Source organism: Pongo abelii, chromosome 12 (assembly GCF_028885655.2).
Source record: "Pongo abelii isolate AG06213 chromosome 12, NHGRI_mPonAbe1-v2.0_pri, whole genome shotgun sequence".
NCBI classification, from domain to species: domain Eukaryota; kingdom Metazoa; phylum Chordata; class Mammalia; order Primates; family Hominidae; genus Pongo; species Pongo abelii.
In genome coordinates, this window is record NC_071997.2 from 122,396,017 (window position 1) to 122,414,266 (window position 18,250).

The 18,250-nt window shown below is 52.7% G+C and overlaps 1 protein-coding gene across 1 annotated transcript; it reads left to right on the forward strand.

Moving 5' to 3' along the window:
• Positions 1 to 2,478: 2,478 nt before the first annotated feature.
• On the forward strand, positions 2,479 to 8,320 carry LOC129057602 (uncharacterized). The gene is made up of 3 exons (XM_054547785.1): positions 2,479 to 2,544; positions 4,547 to 4,766; positions 7,444 to 8,320. Exons 1-3 carry the CDS (start codon positions 2,532 to 2,534, stop codon positions 8,096 to 8,098), a joined length of 888 nt encoding a protein of 295 aa, XP_054403760.1. The 5' UTR covers positions 2,479 to 2,531; the 3' UTR covers positions 8,099 to 8,320.
• The last annotated feature ends 9,930 nt before the right edge of the window (positions 8,321 to 18,250 follow it).

The following is an 18,250-nucleotide window of genomic DNA, read 5'->3' on the forward strand; positions in this document are numbered from 1 at the left end:
GATAATTCAAACCAGAAGTTCTGTGAAAGAGTCTCATTCACGGAGTATCCCTTAAACTCCCCCAGTGAAATCCGCTCCTTAGAAATTCTGCCCATTTTTCTTCCTTTTAAAAAGGGGACCCACCAGGGGGCCGTGAAGGTGACCTGTGTGTCCCTTGACAGGCTTGCCCCGGTGCAGGCAAAGCTTGAGATGGAGAGGCCAGGCCAGTGGGACCGTGCACAGCCCTCTCCTGCATAGCTTCGGGGCTGTGTGTGGCAGCTGTTCCGCAGTGTCCTAGTGAGCCCAGGGGCCCGGCCTGGAAGTTTTGCTCACAAGCGGCCCCCTCTGGCCTCCCAGGAGGCCCACAGCCACAGGCACCCTGCAGGGGTGGGTGGCCAGGAGCCTCAGACCTGGAGTGGGCTGGGGGCAGGTGCTCTCCAAGAGGAAGGGTCCACTTCAGAGGTCCAAGGGCCAATCAGCCGCCTCACTGAACGTCGGTTTCCCCATTTGTTCCGTAAGAGGACTCCTGCTGGCCTGCCTCCCAGGAAGTGCTAATGGGAGGGACAGTGATGATCCATGCGCTCCAACCCGAGCCCTCTCCGTAAGGAGGAGCGAAGGCCAGGCCCAGCCCATTGTCCACCTCCAGGGAGGACAGGCAAGAGAAACCCGGGCACCTCTCAGGCGGGGTCCAGGCAGGAGGCCGCAGCCCCACGGGGCCCTCGTGAAAAGGCCCAAGGCGGAGTCCAGGCTGAGGCGCAGGTTTCCAGGAGCCGGTCAGGGAGCAGCTGCTGGAGGAGCTCGGCACTCCCGTCCTGGTGGCCCTTCCCTGTGTGACCCCCAGTCCTATCTCAACTGACTGTTGGAGACTCCAGGGGTGCCCCGTGAGCACTCCTGGGAGAAAGCCACTTTCTGCAGCAACAGAGGCTCTAGTGACCAACCTGGGACCCCGCTTTCTGGAAACACTTCCGAAAACCTATACTGGCCAGAAAGGAAGGTCAACATGGGCCCAGCCACCCCAGGACTCTGGCCATCTGAGCTAGAGATTGAGGCAGACTACAGATGAGGTTAGGGTCTGGGTGAACCCGAACAGCGTCTGGTCCAAAGCTTCCATTTTACAGACAAGCAAACCAAGGCTCAGAGTCCGGAGGCAAATCTGCTCAGCGTGGAGCCCCGGACTCAGGTTCCCCGGACTCAGGGAAATCATTTCTTCGGTGCTGTTGTCTGAGGTGGAGGAATTTTGCCTCGTGCTGGCTCCTCATTCCCTTTTGTCCCCTCTTAGACTGGCCCATGCCTGGGTCCTACCGGGTGTGTTCCTCAAGACATGCCTGGGGGAGCTCCTCTCTCCAAGGAGGCTCTGGGGTGAGGGGCCATGAAGAGGTGGAGTCTCAGACCCCCAGCTCAGCCTCGACAAAACACGCATGGGGCGCCCCTGACCTCTTTCAGCTGAGGGAGGAAAAACAAACATTTATTTCACCACATCATTCACCTTGAAGCTTCTCGCTACCCCTTGGGCAGCAGAGCTCTGAGGTGGAAGTTGCTTTTGTTTTTTGTTTTTGTTTTTTTGAGACAGAGTCTCACTCTGTCATCCATGCTGGAGTGCAGTGGCGCGATCTCGGCTCTCTGCAGCCTCTGCCCCCTGGGTTCAAGCGATTCTCCTGCCTCAACCTCCCGAGTAGCTGGGATCATAAGCGTGCACCACTATGCCCAGCTAATTTTTGTATTTTTGGTAGAGACAGGGTTTCACCATGTTGCCCAGGCTGGTCTCAAAGTCCTGGCCTCATCCACCTGCCTTGGTCTCCCAAAGTGCTGGGATTACAGGCATGCACCGCCATGCCCGGCCCTGTGGTGGGAGTTTTTATCTCATTTTTACAAGAAGTTGGGAGAGCCTGTAAGGGAGGCCTGGGGTTTGAACCCTGGTCCCTGTCTCCGGGAGAGAGCTCTAGAAAGGGAAAAGAGAAATCCAAAATGGTAGCAGCATTCACGCTTGAAGCATTACCTCCAGATATCGTGTGTGGGCTGCAGTGAACAGTCTCCCTGTGCTTCAGGGGCTCATTGTTATCTCTTAGCCAAAGCAATTATGTGAGGGACACAGTAGTAGCCCCATTTGGCAGATGAAGAAACTGAGGCTCGGAGGGAGCACCTGTCCTAGTTGGGGTCACCTAGCTCATAAGGATGGAGGCCTGACACCACCTCTTTCCACCGCCTTCTGCTGCCTCTGTTTGGAATTCTCTGGCAAGTTGTGCAAAGTGTAGACCTGCACCTGCCCTTCAGTTTTACATGTGGGGAAAATGAGGCTCTGAGGGGCGGCCACACAACTGGTGTAGAGACTCCAACCAGCCCGTCAGCCTCTAAGCCCAGCAGCTTCTCTAGACCAGCCCCTTCCAATCGCACGTTCTCTGTCCCTTGGTTCCTTGGCTCTTCCCAGACCCCCAGAGCCCTGGCCCTAACACCCGCCACCTCATAGTCCCCCTGCCACCATGGGAACCAGACCTCAGACAGAGGCAGCTGAGGTAGAGGACAGGCGGGGAGATGCTCACAAAAGCCAGCCCAAAATGCAGCCATTTGGTACTTTCATCTTTTTGCAACTCCTGAAATAACACCTTTTAATTGCTTCATTTTCTGTATTCTTTCATTTTATTTAGACTAGTCTGGGGCTCTCCAGTCTGGTATATTAGAGAACTTCTTACTTTTTAATAATAATACTTAGCGTTTATGTAGCACGTTTCATGTTCAAAGTGCTTGACAGAGTTCACTAATTAATCCGAACGCTAATGGCTGTCCTGGGCAGGTTTGCCCAAGTTCTCAGGCTCCTAATTGTGAGGGGTAGAACTCTTCCTGCTGCCTGACCCCTGGTTCCCTCTCTGGACCCCCAATTCTGTCTGTAATTAAGACTCTAGGCTATCAATCACAGTTGACCTGTGTGCTGGGTCATGCCAAGGGCTGGGGGACACGGAGCAGGGGCAGACACGCTGCCACCTCAAAGGGCCCTGGAACAGTGAGGGAAGAGACTCTAGTGCTAAGACACATGTCTTGGTGGAGAGAAGCCTGGGGACAGCGGGAGCACAGGAGACAGTGACCCACTGGTCTTGCAGAGCTGTAGGAGGAGGGGATTTGAGGAACAAAGAGGAGCTCTCCAGGCAGGCTGGCCAGGCAGAAAGGGCATCCCAGGCAGAGAGTGCAGCCTGTGCCCAGAGGTGGTGTTGAGAGGCAGACACTCAGGGCTTAAAGGAGGAGGGGGAGAGATGGCATGGAGGCCGGGCCAGGCTGCTGGGGCTGAGGCCTGCCGAGGAACTGGACCTTACACCATGGACTGTGGCTAGAGGAGCCAAATCCTTCCCTGTGGCAAGAAGACACAGAAGCCAGGCTTGAAAGGTGGTTCTGTACATTCAAGATTCTTCTGTAGGCTGCAAGGGGCTGCACCGAGGACAGGCATGAAATGGAGGAGCCTGAACTAGGGCAGAGAGAAAGGAGGCCGAATCCGGGAGAGATTGGTGGGACAACAGGACTCAGAGGCCCGTCAGGTGTTGGGGGTGGAGGGGAGCATGGCGGCGGGGTGGCCTGAGGGTCCTGGAGTGCAAGCACAAGTCCCTAAAGGGGGCTTGAAAAGGCGGTGCCTGTGGATCCCTCCCGGTGTAGCTGCAGGTGAGATGTGTGGCATTCACTGAATGACGATACACGGATTCATGGGTCAAGAGCTTGGGCAGGGTATGGAGAGGTCTGGAAAGAGCCATACTTGGTGTCACTGTGTCCAGGTGGCATTTGATACCCCGAGAGTGCCTGGGTTTATCTCTGGGGACATCAATAATTAAGGGGGCGGTGGAGGCAAGGAGCTGACATGGGCTGCTGAGTGAGTTAGGCAGAGTGGGGCGAGATCTGAGCAAGGTCCGCCGGATGGCTCGGTGCCACTGCCACTGAGGGAGAAGCCTGGGCAGCAGGAGGGGGAGGAAAGGCTGGTGGAGGAGGGGTCAGAGCTGGGGAGAAGCTTCTGCATGATCGTGTCCACAGGCCCAGTGGAGGGAAGGAGGCTGGCTGCCGGGGCAGGTGCCTGAGGAGTCCAGCACAGGTGTCCACTTCCACCACGTGGTGGGGGTGGGAGGTGGCGGATCAGGGCAGGTGCACTGGGGGGAGCCGAGGGAACTCACCTGTGGCTGGAGGAGCCAAATCCTTCCCTGTGGCAAGAAGACACAGAAGCCAGAATCAGAGGCCCTGCCCCTGTCCTAGGTCTGCCCAGTCCTCTTCCTGCAGAGCCAGGAGGAGCCCCGGGGCCATCGGGGTGGAGGGCAGGCCTGGGGTCTTGTGGAGGCTCTTGTCTACAGCTTGTAGGCCAGCTGTGCCCATGGAGGGTCCCAGTCTTCTTCCCACCGCCTCCTGGGGGTGTCAAAGCCCCTAATGGTACAGCTGGGGCTCCCTGCCTGGTAGGTACCAGCCGCCAGCAGCTGTTCCTTCGAGAGCAGGGTCTCAGCTGTTTTGTTGGGGGGCAAGCCCCACTGCCCACCCTCCCAGGCAACCCTTCAAGTGGGGCAAAAATATAGCCTGTGCCTGTCCTAACTTCCAATTCCCCACCCAGACTCCAGCGAGAGAGTCGGAGGCAGCCTGAAGTCCCGAGGGCCTCAAGTCCCACCTCCCCACTGGCCTGGATGCAGCCCGTGCTGGCCATGCCCAACCTACAGCCTCCGGTCCTGGAAGACCAGGGGACCGCGCAGAAGTGGGAGGGTGGACAGGAAAGCGGACGGGGGCCGGGCCTGTCCTGTGCAACTCAGCCCTCGCCCTGCAGCATCTTCCACCTGGTAAAAGAGGGGCCTTGGGGATTCCCACCTTTGGACCTCGGGCGGGGGAGGAGGGACCGAGAGGCACCCGCAGGGGAAGGGAGCCAAGGTGGGGAGGTGCTCCCTGGCGTCTCTGTGTGTTTGTCACAGACACAACAGAAGAGCTGGGAGGAAGGAAGGAGGCGTTGACTTGTTGGGGCTGGGGCTCTGCCAGGTCTGTGGGGACTCGGAGACAGAAACGTTGCTGCCCTGGAGGGAGGGAAGAGTCTCCACTCAGAGGTTTGGAGTCTCCACTCAGGGCTGTGACTAATGAGGTGCTCACCATACAGGCCTGGCTCCCTCCCGGGCTCGTGAGTCCCCAGGGCTGGGTAGGAGAGGAAAGTTAATTGAGCATCTAATAGCTAACAGGTCCCGTGCCAAATAATAATAATTAACTTTTATTGAGCGCTGTGCTTGGCACTCCTGAGCTCATCACAGGAACTATCTCATTTAAGGTTCACGGCAACCCTATGAGAGAAGTGCCACTCCACATTACAGCTGGGGAAACTGAGGCACGCTGAAGTTAAGTGATATGGCCGGGGCTGCACCACCAGGATTGGAACCCAGCAGCTGAGCACCCTCATGCCAGCCCTGCACTTGTGATGCTACTGTTCACGTGTGCTGATGGGGGCACGATGCACCCAAGGTCCCCATAGTGGTTCCTAAACAGAGCGGCCAGAGCCCCCACCTAGGCCTGGCTGCACACTGGGCCCTGCCGCATTCTCCCTAAACTTCACGTGTGTCCTCCACATCGGCCCTGGCCAGGGGAGACTGGGCGGCCAGAAAGAAGGCCGTCCATCCGCACACACCGGTGTACATCTGCACGGGTGTTCAGCCCCCTCGAGGGGTTTTTGCTTACAGTGATGAACCTCCTGATTGTCGGGCCAGTATCAGAGAGACCCCTGGTCCCAGGCCTCCTCTAGTTGCAGAATCTTGGAGGCTGGGCAGCAGCAGCTCTGCCCGCTGGCACGGAAGCATGACCGTATTGTAACAACCAGTACTCTCCAGTCACAGACTGGCTGGCTGCCCTTCCACTTCTGCCGCAGACTCTGTGCCCACTGCCTGGAGCCATGGGGTGGCCGGAAGTGGCTGGAAGCTGGGCCAGAGCCAAGCAACTGCCTGCGGCTCCCATGCAAACCAGCTGGAGTGGGGTGACAACTCCTGGGAGGACTGGCTTCTTCCTTGAGCTGCAGACCTGCCTCACTCCATCCTTCACTTCCTTCTTCAGGGCCTGGCTGGCTCTCTGGGCTCCTGGACGCACTTAAGAACTGAATACGGTGATTTTCTTTGCATGTTACAGGATGCTAATAGAGTGGCTTAATGCAGTAACCTAAATGGGTTTGTCAAACCCATCAGAATCCTGAGTTTTATCCCTGGAAAGTCCCCTAGCCATTATGCAATTCAGACTAACTTGGCCTGAACAGCTGGCTAGCCAGCCCTTGCTTGAATACCTCCCATGACGGCAACCTCACTACATGTAAGGCAGACTCTTTCACTTCTCAACTGCTCTTGCTGGAAAGTTTAAAATCTGCCCTTAGCAGTGTACGCCAGTACCTAGAACAATCGTTATCCTTTTCCACAGAACATTTCAAGTACTAGAAATCAGAACTCGCGTGGCCGACTGGAGCAGTGGCTTCCACCTTGAGTGCTGCCCGCCCAGCCCTCCCCCCGCACAGAGCAGGACCAGCCTCCTACCCATTCCATCCACTGAGTCTGATCAGGCCATTGGCTCCAGCTCACAGTTCTCCTGGGCTCTTGGCTCACTCACCATTTCCTAAGAGCTCTTCCAGCCTCCTTTTAAGATGAGAAACATCTGTTTTAGTTCATAGAGTTTGCCAAAGACCCCATGAAGGTGACCTCCCGCTGTGAGACCTTTGCTGGTGGAGGGAGTTATGTACGGCCTGGGAGAGAGAGTGCGTGGTTAGGACCCCAAGGGCCAGGTGGTATCGTCTACCAGCCATTGGTCAGGAACACAGCTAGGGGTGTCTGGCCAAGGACTCCCCACTTGCTAAGCTGTGTGCCCTGGTCGGGGGCTGCATCTTCCCAGAGGCGTGCCTTCGAATTCACACAAAGCAACTGTAAGAGCTAGATCCAGCCTTGCCTGGGGGAGTCAAATGATCTGTTTGAGCCTCAGTTTCCTTACCTGTAAAACAAGGATAATCACAGTGGAGGGACCAAGGAAGTGCTCAGAAATATTTGGGGGTTTTTTGTTTGTTTTTCTTTTTTTGAGATGGAGTCTCTCTTGGTTGCCCAGGCTGGAGTACAGTGGCACGATCTCGGCTCACTGCAACCTCTGCTTCCCAAATTCAAGTGATTCTCCTGCCTCAGCCTCCTGATATAGCTGGGATTACAAGCATGTGCCACCACTCCCAGTTAAGTTTTGTATTTTTGGTAGAGATGAGGTTTCACCATGTTGGCCGGGCTGGTCCTGAACTCCTGACCTCAAGTGATCCTCCTGCCTCAGCCTCCCAAAGTGCTGGGATTACACTCATGAGCCACCGCGCCCGGCCAGAAGTGCTTGGAAATATTTGAATGAATGGATGAATGAATGAATGATGCCCATCTTACTGGGCTGTCATGAGACTTAACACTGCACCCACAACCCCATAGGTACTCAACGAAGAATCACTTTCTCATTTTACCTCCTTCTGTTTCTTAGGTCAAAAGAAGCAACTCCCGCTGCATTTGCCCTTCCTCAGGCACTGGGGCCCTGGGTTTGTCTTGAATTTCCTTCTCTCTCTATACCAGGCTGTATGCCAGGAGCATCCCCTGCAGTACACGTGCCCCCCGCCCCCATACCCCCTAGGTCCAAGGTGAAGATGAAGGGCAGGTGGCTGCCCATGGAGGTCGAGGAGCAGCTGGTGGGCCTCCGGGCCTGGCTGGCTGTCTTGGCCGTGGGCTGGGGGAGGAGCTGTGCTGTCTCCATGTCCCTCCCGCAGCAGAGGCGATTCAAAGCCGTGACAGAGGAGAAGAGTGAGTCTCCTGCCACCCAACAGCTGCAGCAGGCCTGTTACATCACAGCCCACACACCCGGCTGCCTGTCACCCACCAGACAACGCCCTGGCCCGGCCCCGGCACGGCCCATGGTGTGTGGTGACTCATCACTGCCGCCTCTTCCAAACAGCTGGCGGGCCCTGTCTTGCCGCGGCCAGCTGGCACCTTGGGCTCCTGTTCTTAGCAGGATCATTGCAGGGAATGTGGTGTACGCAGCCTCGCCGTCTCCCAAAGTGAGGTGGCCCAGGGTGCTCTGCATCCACGGGCTCCTACAACCAGCGCCAGGTGCCCAAGGTCAGCCTCAGACTGTCACTGGTTAAATTACACCTGCGGGCTGTGCAGTTAAACAGCTCTGCCACCTACTAGCGGAGACTCTGGACACATTTCCTAGCATCTGAGCCTCAGTTTTAGCTGCTGTAAAATGGGAATAATAATGACACCTACTTCTTGCAGTGTCTTAAGATAACGCTTATGAAGCCCTCAGTGCCACATGCTTGATGCAGAATAAGAAATTAATAATAAAATAGTGCAATTGCTTTCATAATGTTGGACTGTTCTTTGTTTTTATTTATTTATTTCTTATTCAGTAGAGACAGGGTCTCATTACATTGTCCTAGCTGATCTCGAACTCCCGGGTTCAAGTGATTCTCCTGCCTCAGCCTCCCAAAGTGCTGGGATTACAGGTGTGAGCTACCACACTCAGCCCTGTTCTTTTCATTTACTAGTGGTCAAAGCCACTGCCAATGCGCTTTTCAATGATACATGGCAGCGTGGAGAAGAGAAAAAACAGCATAATCTTTGAAGTGTAAACATACTAAATGAGTTGAGGATCACCGGTTGGGGGATTGCTGGTGTGAAGGATGAAACAAAAGTGGCAAAGGGTGAAGGTTATTAAAGCTGGGTGGGAAGCATGGGGTTCATTATACTATTTGCTCTTTGTTTGTGTTTACTGTTTTCTTTGTGTATGTTTGGCATTTCCATAATAAAACAGTTAAATAAAATCATGGTGTCTGCGAGGCAGACCGATTGACTCTGGACACTCCCTCACTCACTGGCCAAAGTGGGGCAGGTTTCACAGCAATCTTAATGAGGACTTATTCTCTGCCAGGCTGGGAAATCAAAACTGAGGGTGAGGAGGGCCCAGCCTTGCACGTGCTTCTGGTTCAATGTGAGGGGGATGCATAACATCTCTTTTGGAGATGAGCTCAAAAGAGGCGTCTTCCGAGAGGGAGGGTGTCTGCATGGTCTGAAGCCAAGTTCAGGGCAGGCGAGCATAGAGGCGGGAGGGGCGTTTCAGAGCGGAGCCCCCTGGCACTTGCACACGGCCTGAGAAGTTCTGGACTCAGGGTGCCGTGTGACGCCAGAGGTGGCAGGTGACAAAGCTGGGTGGGTGGAAAGTGGCAGGTAGCAGGTAGCAGGTGGTAGTAATGCCAGCCTGTGTAGCTCGGCATTCACTTGGGGGCTGAGAAAGAGCCCCAGGAGGCTCAAACAGGTGACAGAATGGCTTGCGGTCAGACTCATGCTTTAGTAAGTTCATTTTGCCGGGCGCTGTGGTTCACGCCTGTAATCCCAGCACTTTGGGAGGCCGAGGCAGGTGAATTGCCTGTGCTCAGGAGTTCGACCAACCTGGCCAACATGATGAAACCCTGTCTCTACTAAAAAAAAAACGTACAAAAATTAGCTAGGCATGGTGGCAGGTGCCAGTAATCCCAGCTGCTCGGGAGGCTGAGGCAGGAGAATCGCTTGAACCTGGGAGGCAGAGGTTGCAGTGAGCCGAAATCATGCCATTACACTCCAGCCTGGGCGACAGAGTGACTTCGTCTCAAAAAGAAAGAGAAAAGAAAGTTCATTTCCCAGCATAGGGACCAGGGTTGGGTGGGCCGGGAGGTTGGGTAAGATTCAGAAAGTAAAATTGGCAGGACTAGGGTGGGATCAGATGGAGGTGGGAGCAGGACTGTGGACCAACCCCCAGTTTGATTTGCAGAATCTGAACGTAGGGAGGGAACATGTAGGATGCACCCCCAAGGCTGAAGGGCTGAAAGCAAAGCTCCCAGGGACCTGCTGCCAGGACTTTCCAGGAGGCTGATGTGCAAGGTTCAGCCGTGGCTGGAAATGGGGGTTTGGGTTGTGAATGTGGAGGTGACAGCCGGGGAGCAAGTGGGTCACTCAAGAGGAACCCTAACAGAGGAACAGAGGGCAGTCAATGGCACCCCATCATAAAGGGGGGTGGGATGGGAAGGGGAGAGCCACGCCATGGAAGCAGCACGGAAGAGAGGGTCGGGAGGCAGATGGGGCTGGGGCACAGGGCGTTTGCTCAGCAGATCTGGCAGCAGAGCCATCGCCGGAGGTGCGGCCCAGGGAGGGCTTATTTAGGATGCGCTGAGTTTACGGGCAGAGGGGTAAAGCCGATGAGAAGATAAGATATAGGAAAGGGCAAAGCACTGAGGAGTGGGCTGTGAGCAGAAGCTGGAGGGTCTGGGAGTGCGGGGATCCCGGGTGGCTTGTGCAGGATGAGCAAACGAAGACTCAACATCTTCACGGGCAGCACAGGGTAAGACGGCTTCCTCAGAGTGTGCAGGGAGTGACTGAAACAGAAGCATACTCAACTTCAAAGGGCCGAGCATATCAAGTGTAGGTGAGGATGGAGAGCAACTGGAGCCCTCATCTGCTGCTGGCAGATGTGGAAAGGTATAACCACTCTGGAGAACAGTCAGGTCCAATCTACACCGGGCCCATAACCCAGCCACATTCCACTCCCAAGTGTTTACTAAGACATGAAAGCTTATGTCCATGCAAAGACAGGTACACGGATGTTCCCAGAAGTTTTATTTGTAGTAGCCCCAACTAGAAACAACCCAAATGCCCATCAACAGACAGATGAGTAAGAAATTGTGGTCAAGACATGCAAAAGGATAATACTCTAAAGGACAGAAGGAAGAAAAGAAGGAAGGGAGGAAGGAGGGAGGAAGCGAGGGAAGGAGGGATGGAGGGAGAGAAGGAAGGAAGGAAGGAAAGAAGGAAGGAAGGAGGGAGGGAGGGAGGGAAGGAGGGAGGGAGAGAGGGAGGGAGGGAGAGGGAGGGAGGGAAAGAAGGAAGGGAGCAGGGATGGTGGGGAGGCCGACTTTGTCTAACTCTGCACCCAGAGGAAACCCACCTGGAGGACACTGGGCAAATCCCATCCCTCTTGCCCTTCAGTGACCGGCACACGGCAGGCACGGGGAGCCTCATTAACCACGGTGAGTGATGACACAGATGTGGGACAAGCAGGGAACGCCAGTGCTGGGCTGCCAGGTGGGGAGGCAGCTCCCTCCTGTAGCCTGCCCCTCACCTGGCCCACCTGCAAGGCTCCGTGGCCAGTTGGGCCCCTTCCCCAGCAGCTAAGTGGGTGCGACCCTGGTGGGGTTTTACCCCAGCCTGGCTGGCTCTTGCCCTCAACTTCTCTTCCTTGGGAACTGCTGTTGTGCCTCTGGTGTGGATTGGTCCTGGCCCGCCCCAGCCCTGGCCTCCCCGACTGGCTTCTGAAGACATGTCTGTGACCTGTGATCCATAGGGGCAGGCTCAGCTCATGGGGTTTTGATCCAGCTGCTGGACTTCCATGGCCCACGTCTGGAAAAGGCCCTGACTGTCCACCCACAGCCCCATCCTTCTGCAGAGCCCCCACCCCTCTTGTCCTGACTGTGGAGCCCACCCATGCGGCCAACCTCAGGTCCGAAGACCTGGGTTCTGTTCCCAGCTCCACCAGTTCTAAGTTGGTATTCATGAACTTAGAACAGACACTTCACCTCTGTGAGCCTCAGTTTCCTTGCTAGGTCATTGCTGCGCGGGGGCATGGCCACTCACGGAAGGCCATTGCATGATGGTAAAGTACACATGTACGGAAGGAAGGGTGACTCTTAGACAGCACCAGCCTCAGTCCACAGGCCCTGGCCTCAGTCCACAGTCTTAGTGTGCCAAGGGTCGGTCTCCATGACTCTCACCATGGCAGCCCGCACTCTGTTAGAAGCTGGACTCATCTACTTTGGGTTGTAGCCAGCTCTAAGGGCCTCATTTGTGACGTGTGTGTGTTCTAGAGACAGCTCGAGTCCACAGCACTGTCCCTCATTCTGCAAAAGCAAAGCTGGCTCAGCCTCGCTGCCTCCCTGGATGGCTTATGGATGAATCAGTGGGACGGTTTACAGGTGCTGTTGAGTAACCATCCTCTCGGGGGGTTCCCCTCGCTCCAGGATGTGGCATGCAGAAAGCTGCTGCCGCGGCATGAGCCTGGCCCCAGCGTCATCGCCCAAGTTGTGTAAATAGCCAGCCAGTGAGGCATGCAAGGGTAGGGGCTGCTGAGGCAGAGGCTTCCGGGGAGAGGTGGCACAGGGCCCGGGGCGAGAAGCGCTGAGGCTCCTGGAACTGTGACTGGTGGTTCCCACGCAGGGCCAGGCTCTCCAAGGGCCAGTTCTCATATTTGGTTGTTGATGTTTGGGTATGGAAATGTCAGCCCAGGGAGAGGCAGACTTGCCTCCTAATGGACAGAGTTGTTGCCAGGGATGAGACACCTGCTTCCTTGTGGTTAAAGGGCTTGGCACCTGGGAGGTGGCACAAGACTTAGGCCTAGGAGGATCATTCATGATCAGCTGGGTCAGCAAATCCTTGACTGAGCACCTACTATACGCTCATGAGTGTGTCTCTGAACCCATCGTAAAATTACAGGGTTTAAGGGTCAGAAAGGACTCATAGTCATCTAGTCAATCCTGCCTTCCAAACCCTGTGTGTGAACAATCTCTCCAGTAGCTCTCCTGGGCAGTGGCACAATCTCTGCTTTGTTAAATACTCCCAGCAATGTGGAACTCACTGCCACTGGAAGTAGCTAGTGCTGTCTCATAGCGGCTTCTTTTTTTTTTTTTCTTTTGAGACAGAGCTTCCCTCTTGTTGCCCAGGCAGGAGTGCAATGGCGCGATCTCAGCTCACTGCAACCTCCACCTCCTGGGTTCAAGCGATTCTCCTGCCTCAGCCTCCCAAGTAGCTGGGATTATAGGTGCCTGCCATCACGCCCAGCTAATTTTTTGTATTTTTAGTAGAGACGGGGTTTCACTATGTTGGCCAGGCTGGTATCAAACCCCTGACCTCAGGCGATCCGCCCACCTTGGCCTCCCAAAGTGCTGGGATTACCGGTGTGAGCCACCATGCCGAGCCAGCAGCTTCTTATTCTAGGGAAGGATTTTCCATATCCAAGAGTTTCGATGGAGCCTACAGAGCCGCAGGTTCCTCATCTACCTGCCAGTCCTCCAGGTGTTTCAACACAAAGCCAGTGCTGCTGCTTCTCCCTCTCACTCTCCTTGTCAATTGAGATAGAATTTACATACCATAAAAGTGCTCTTAATGGGTACAGGTCCATGGCTTTAGAATATATTCACAAGGAGCTGCAACCATCACCATGATCTGATTCCAGATATTTTCATTGCCCCCAAAAGAAACTCCTTACCCCTACCTCCACTCCGGCTCCTGGCAACCAGTGACCTACCTCCTGGTCTATAGATTTGCCTATTCTGGACATTTCATACAAATGGAATCACAAAATATGTGGCCTTTTGTGTCTGGCTTCTTTTGCTCAGCATAATATTTTCAAGGTTCATCCATGTTGTAGCAAGTATCAGTACTTCATTCCTTTTTACTGCCAAATAATATTCCATTGGATTGATCGACCACATTTTTCAATGCATTAATCAGTTGATGGACATTTCAGTTGCTTTCACATCTTGGCTATTATGAATAATGCTGCTGTGGATGTTTGTGGTACACATTTTTGTGTGAATCTGTGTTTTTAAGAATGGCATTTTTGGCCAAGTGCAGTGGCTCACACCTGTCTCCTGCCTCAGCCTCCTCAGTAGCTGGGATTACAAGGGTTCACCACCACACCCAGCTAATTTTTGTATTTTTAGTAGAGACAGGTTTCACCATGTTGGCCAGGCTGGTCTCAAACACCTAACCTCAGGCAATCCACCCACCTTGGCCTCCCAAAGTGCTGGGATTACAGGTGTGAGCCATCATGCCTGGCCAGTATTACATCTTAAATGTAAGCTATCACTTAATCTAAGATCACATAGATTTATACCTAAGTTTTCTTCTAAGAGTTTTATAGTTTTAGCTCTAACATTTAAAAATTTTTTATCTTTTTTTGAATTTTTAAAATATGGTGTGAAGCAGGGGTCCAACTTCATTCTTTTGTGTGTGGCTATTCAGTTGCCTCAGCACCATTTCTTGAAGACTGTTCTTTTCCCCATTAAGTTGTCTTGGCAGTCTTGTTGAAAATCAATTGTTCATACACATATGAGTTTATTTATGGATTCTCAATTCTATTCCATTGATCTATATGCCTATATTTAAGCCAGTACCATATTGTCTTGATTATAGTCACTTTGTAGTAGGTTTTAAAATTGGGAACTGTGAGTCCTCCAACTTTGCTCTTCTTTACCAATATTGTGTTGGTTATTTTGAGGCCTTTGAATTTCCATATGAATTTCAGAATCAGTTTGGTCAATTTCTGTAAAAGGGCCATCCTGATTTTGATAGAGAGTACAATGAATTTGTAGATCAATTTAGGAAGTATTGCCATCTTAACAATTAAGTCTTCCAATCCATAAGCATGGGGTGTCTTCCTCTTTATTTAAGTCTTCTTTAATTTCTTTCAGCAATGTTCTCCCTTTCACTCTTGCCACTCCCAGCCTTTTCCTTCCAGCAAAACAACTATAGTTCCCTGAGGGAACACGCAGGACATGGGGACAAGCCCCTCAGCCTCCAGCTGCTCCTCTGAACTTGCTCTTTGTTGTCCATGTCTCTCTTACAGGGTGGGGCCAAGAACCCCTGAGCACTGAGCTCTGAGGCTGGCCTTAATGTTAGGGGAAGACCACTGCCCCCTGGGGCTCCCCCATCCCTTCGGACACCATGCAGACCTCAGGTAACCCACTGCTCCTGGCCCCAGCATGCCAATGCGGCATTTCCCTGTCTGTTTCCCTCAGGACACTGTGAACTCATTTGAGGCAGTGACCCAGGCTCAGCCAACTCTGCACCTCTGGAGCGTAATTCCAGGGCTTCTATTAATGTTTGTGGAACAAGGCAACTTCCTTGTTCTGGATCTAGATAACACTGAACTTTGCCTGTGAGTACACTTGAGGCTGACTGCTCCATGACACGGCAGATCTTATGACAGATCCTGGGAATAAAAATCCCTCTCTAAGCCGGGCTCGGTGGCTCACGCCTGTAATCCCAGCACTTCAGGAGGCCAAGGTAGGTGGATCACCTGAACTCAGGAATTCAAGACCAGCCTGGCCAACATGGTAAAACCCCATCTCTACTAAAAATACAAAAAATTAGCCAGGTGTGGTGGTGCACGCCTGTAATCCCAGCTACTCAGGATACTGAGGCAGGAGAATCGCTTGAACCCAGGAGGTGGAGGTTGCAGTGAGCTGACATTGCGCCACTGTACTCCAGTACGGGTGACAGAGTGAGACTCCATCTCAAAAAACAAAAGTAAGAATAATAAATAAATAAATAAATAAATATCCCTCTCTCTTTGGAAACCCAGCATTCTGTGCATTATTGGAGATTTCACCCACTCTTCTCTTTACTCCACGGCCAGCTTCGAACTGTGCTGACCCAGGATGCAGCACCCCCACTAAATGTTTGAATGGGGGCTTTGCTGGCCTTATGAATCCCCAGAGGCTCAGAGCCGGAACACTTCAGAAGTGATAAGTAATAACAACACTACTCTCGTCTCCTGGGGACTGAGTTTTAAATTAAACGTTTTGTTTGGGTGGTGCCTTCCAAAGCCTGCAGGCAACGTGTAGAACTTTCCGATAGGAGTTGCAAACAGTGACAACCATGACTCAGTCACCCGAGAGACTCGAGGGAACATCAGGGTGCTGTTTCTGAGACACTGGATCGCACGAGACAGAAGTAATCAGAAGTTTCCCAGTGGATAGAAACAAGATCAGTCAGAATAGAATAAATCGGACATGTTTTGAAATAGATCCAGACCCTGAATGCATGCACGCTCCCTGGAAGAGAGCTGTGAACCCTCTGAAATTCTGCCCACGCTGTCCTGCTAGAGGCTGTCACGGAGGCCATGCAGGGAATCTTCGTTGGCTGAGACAGCCAGCTCCCTATGTCTTACCTAGAGGCCACAGTGGGTATGTCACATTCACTGCTGATTGATGCAAAGTAAGGCTGGTTCTCTGCCTGGATGTTGCCAGAGTGATTGCCCTCACCTTCCAGAAATTCCAAAGCAGGTGCAGCTGCACAGCCTGGTGCTGATCCTGCATTCTGGGTGCATCTTACTTTCTTAGAGCAGGCACCATAGAAATCTGATTTTCAAAAACTGATTCTGTTCTGTGTGAAACTGCTCTCAAATGTTTATTGAAGGCATTTGAGAACCTGTGACTAGGTTTTAAAACAGAATTAAAAAAAAAAAAAAGCATCTTCACACCAAGATGCTTTTTGCAATCCCACCAGCTCCAAAATAAAGGCCTAAAGATACAGACAAGGTTGGGCATATTCAATACAAATGGCCTGGGAAGATCCCCTCGCAGCCCTGCCTATGCTACGTGTTCCGGACTTCCTATTGCCATTTTTGCACTCACACTTTAATAGGTGCAGACAACTGAGAATCTCAGGTGCTGAACTACAGAGACTCAAACAAACAGGTAAGCTGAGGAAATAGTCTATGTGGGGGTGGGGGACACGGGGAATCATTCTTATTGGGTTCTGAAAGGAACGATAATTCCACCCATGAAACAAGAAACAGATGGTATAGAAAAGGAACATTCAGAAAATAGAAAACAGTTCTTGAGAATTAAAAACTTGAGAGCAGAAATGAAACAGTCAGCAGAAGGACTAGAACACTGAGTTGAAGAATTCTAGGAAGTAGAGCAAAAAGGTAAAGTGAAGGCATAGATGGAAAAAGACAAGAAATGGCAGGTCCCACTAGGAGGCCCAACTTTTTTTAAAAAAGGGCATTCCAGAAAGAGGAGAAAAGAAGAGAGGAAATAAACAGTGAAATGATTCACGAACATTTTCTCAAACTACAGGGCATGAATGTCCACAATGAAAAGGGCCCTGAGTTCCAGCTCAGCAGACCAAAATAGATGACTGGACAAGCCTTTCTCCTGAGTCGGTGGCTTGATTAATTTCTCTTAAAAGTTGTAAGCAGTCATTTTTCTCCTGAAATGTGAAGGCAGTTCTAGAGGCCTCAGAGAGTCATTGCTGGTTCTAGCAGGTGAGAAGTCTTGGCAGGTGGAATTGGAGATGAGAAGCCTCCGTGAATGGAAGTGGGGGTGAGAGGCCTCAGCAGGTGGAACTGGAGGTGAGAAGCCTCTGTGGGTGGAACTGGAGGTGAGAAGCCTTGGTGGATAGATTTGGAGGTGAGAAGCCTCTGTGGGTGGAATTGGAGGTGAGAAGTCTCGGCAGGTGGAATTGGAGGCAGCTCCTGAGGATGCCCTGTGTCTGATGCAGCTGCACAGCCAGGGTATGGACTGTGTGTGCCCCCACAGCTCCGTGCCTAATCAGTGATCTGCTTACCAAAGTGGGCAAGGGGCCCTGGGAGTGAGGCCAGCCAGGAAACCAGAATCAGATGAGGGGCCTGGGCCCCCTGCTAACTCTCCCTGGGGAGCTGGAGGAAAGAACTGGCTCCAGGAACAGGTGCAGAGAGGGAAGCCAGGCATCGGGGGTCATGGCAGACAGACACCTCCAGGGCTGCCGCAGGTGGAGGTGGGTTCTTTCAATGCATTTCAGCTAAAAGAACAGTTAATCCCATAGCATCATTTGTCCCTTGACCTTTCAAAGCCCCTAATCTGATGGCATACCTGTATGTGGATCACTGACGATGCATTTCAAGGTTGAGCAATTTGTTCATATTTACTCTGTGGTTGGGTGTGAAAACACCAGGTCAAGGATGACATCGCGGCTGTTTGTTCGCCTCATGGGAGAAGGAGCTGAGGGCCTTTCTGCAAGCACAGGATTGATGGTGATCCTGAGTCACGAGCAGGCAAATGGGAGAGGCTTTTGAATTGGGGCGTTAGGGAGAAGCTTGAGTTATGTAATAGAAGCATGGTGAGCTGTCCTTGATATGATTACCACTCTCAGTAATTATTATTATTTGACCTACGCAGACAAATCCAATTAAATAAGAATTGTTTTGCAATCGAGTTGTTCGGAGGACGGCAGAGAGCTTTCTCTGCATGGTGAGAAAATTCCCCTGGGTTTGCACTACATTCGGTGGTTTCTCAAGCAGCCCCACCTATATGGCTGCTTTTAGATTTTGATCCACAAAACCAAATGTGTGAAGAAGGCCAGGCATGATTCCCCCAATTTTGTGACCAAGGGGTTTGAGGCTCAGAGAGGCCAAGTGACTTGCCCAGGGTCACACAGCAGGAACAGAACGGAGGCAAGGCTGGGTTGGTTTCCTAGCCTCCATTTCAGACTTTGCTCCGCCA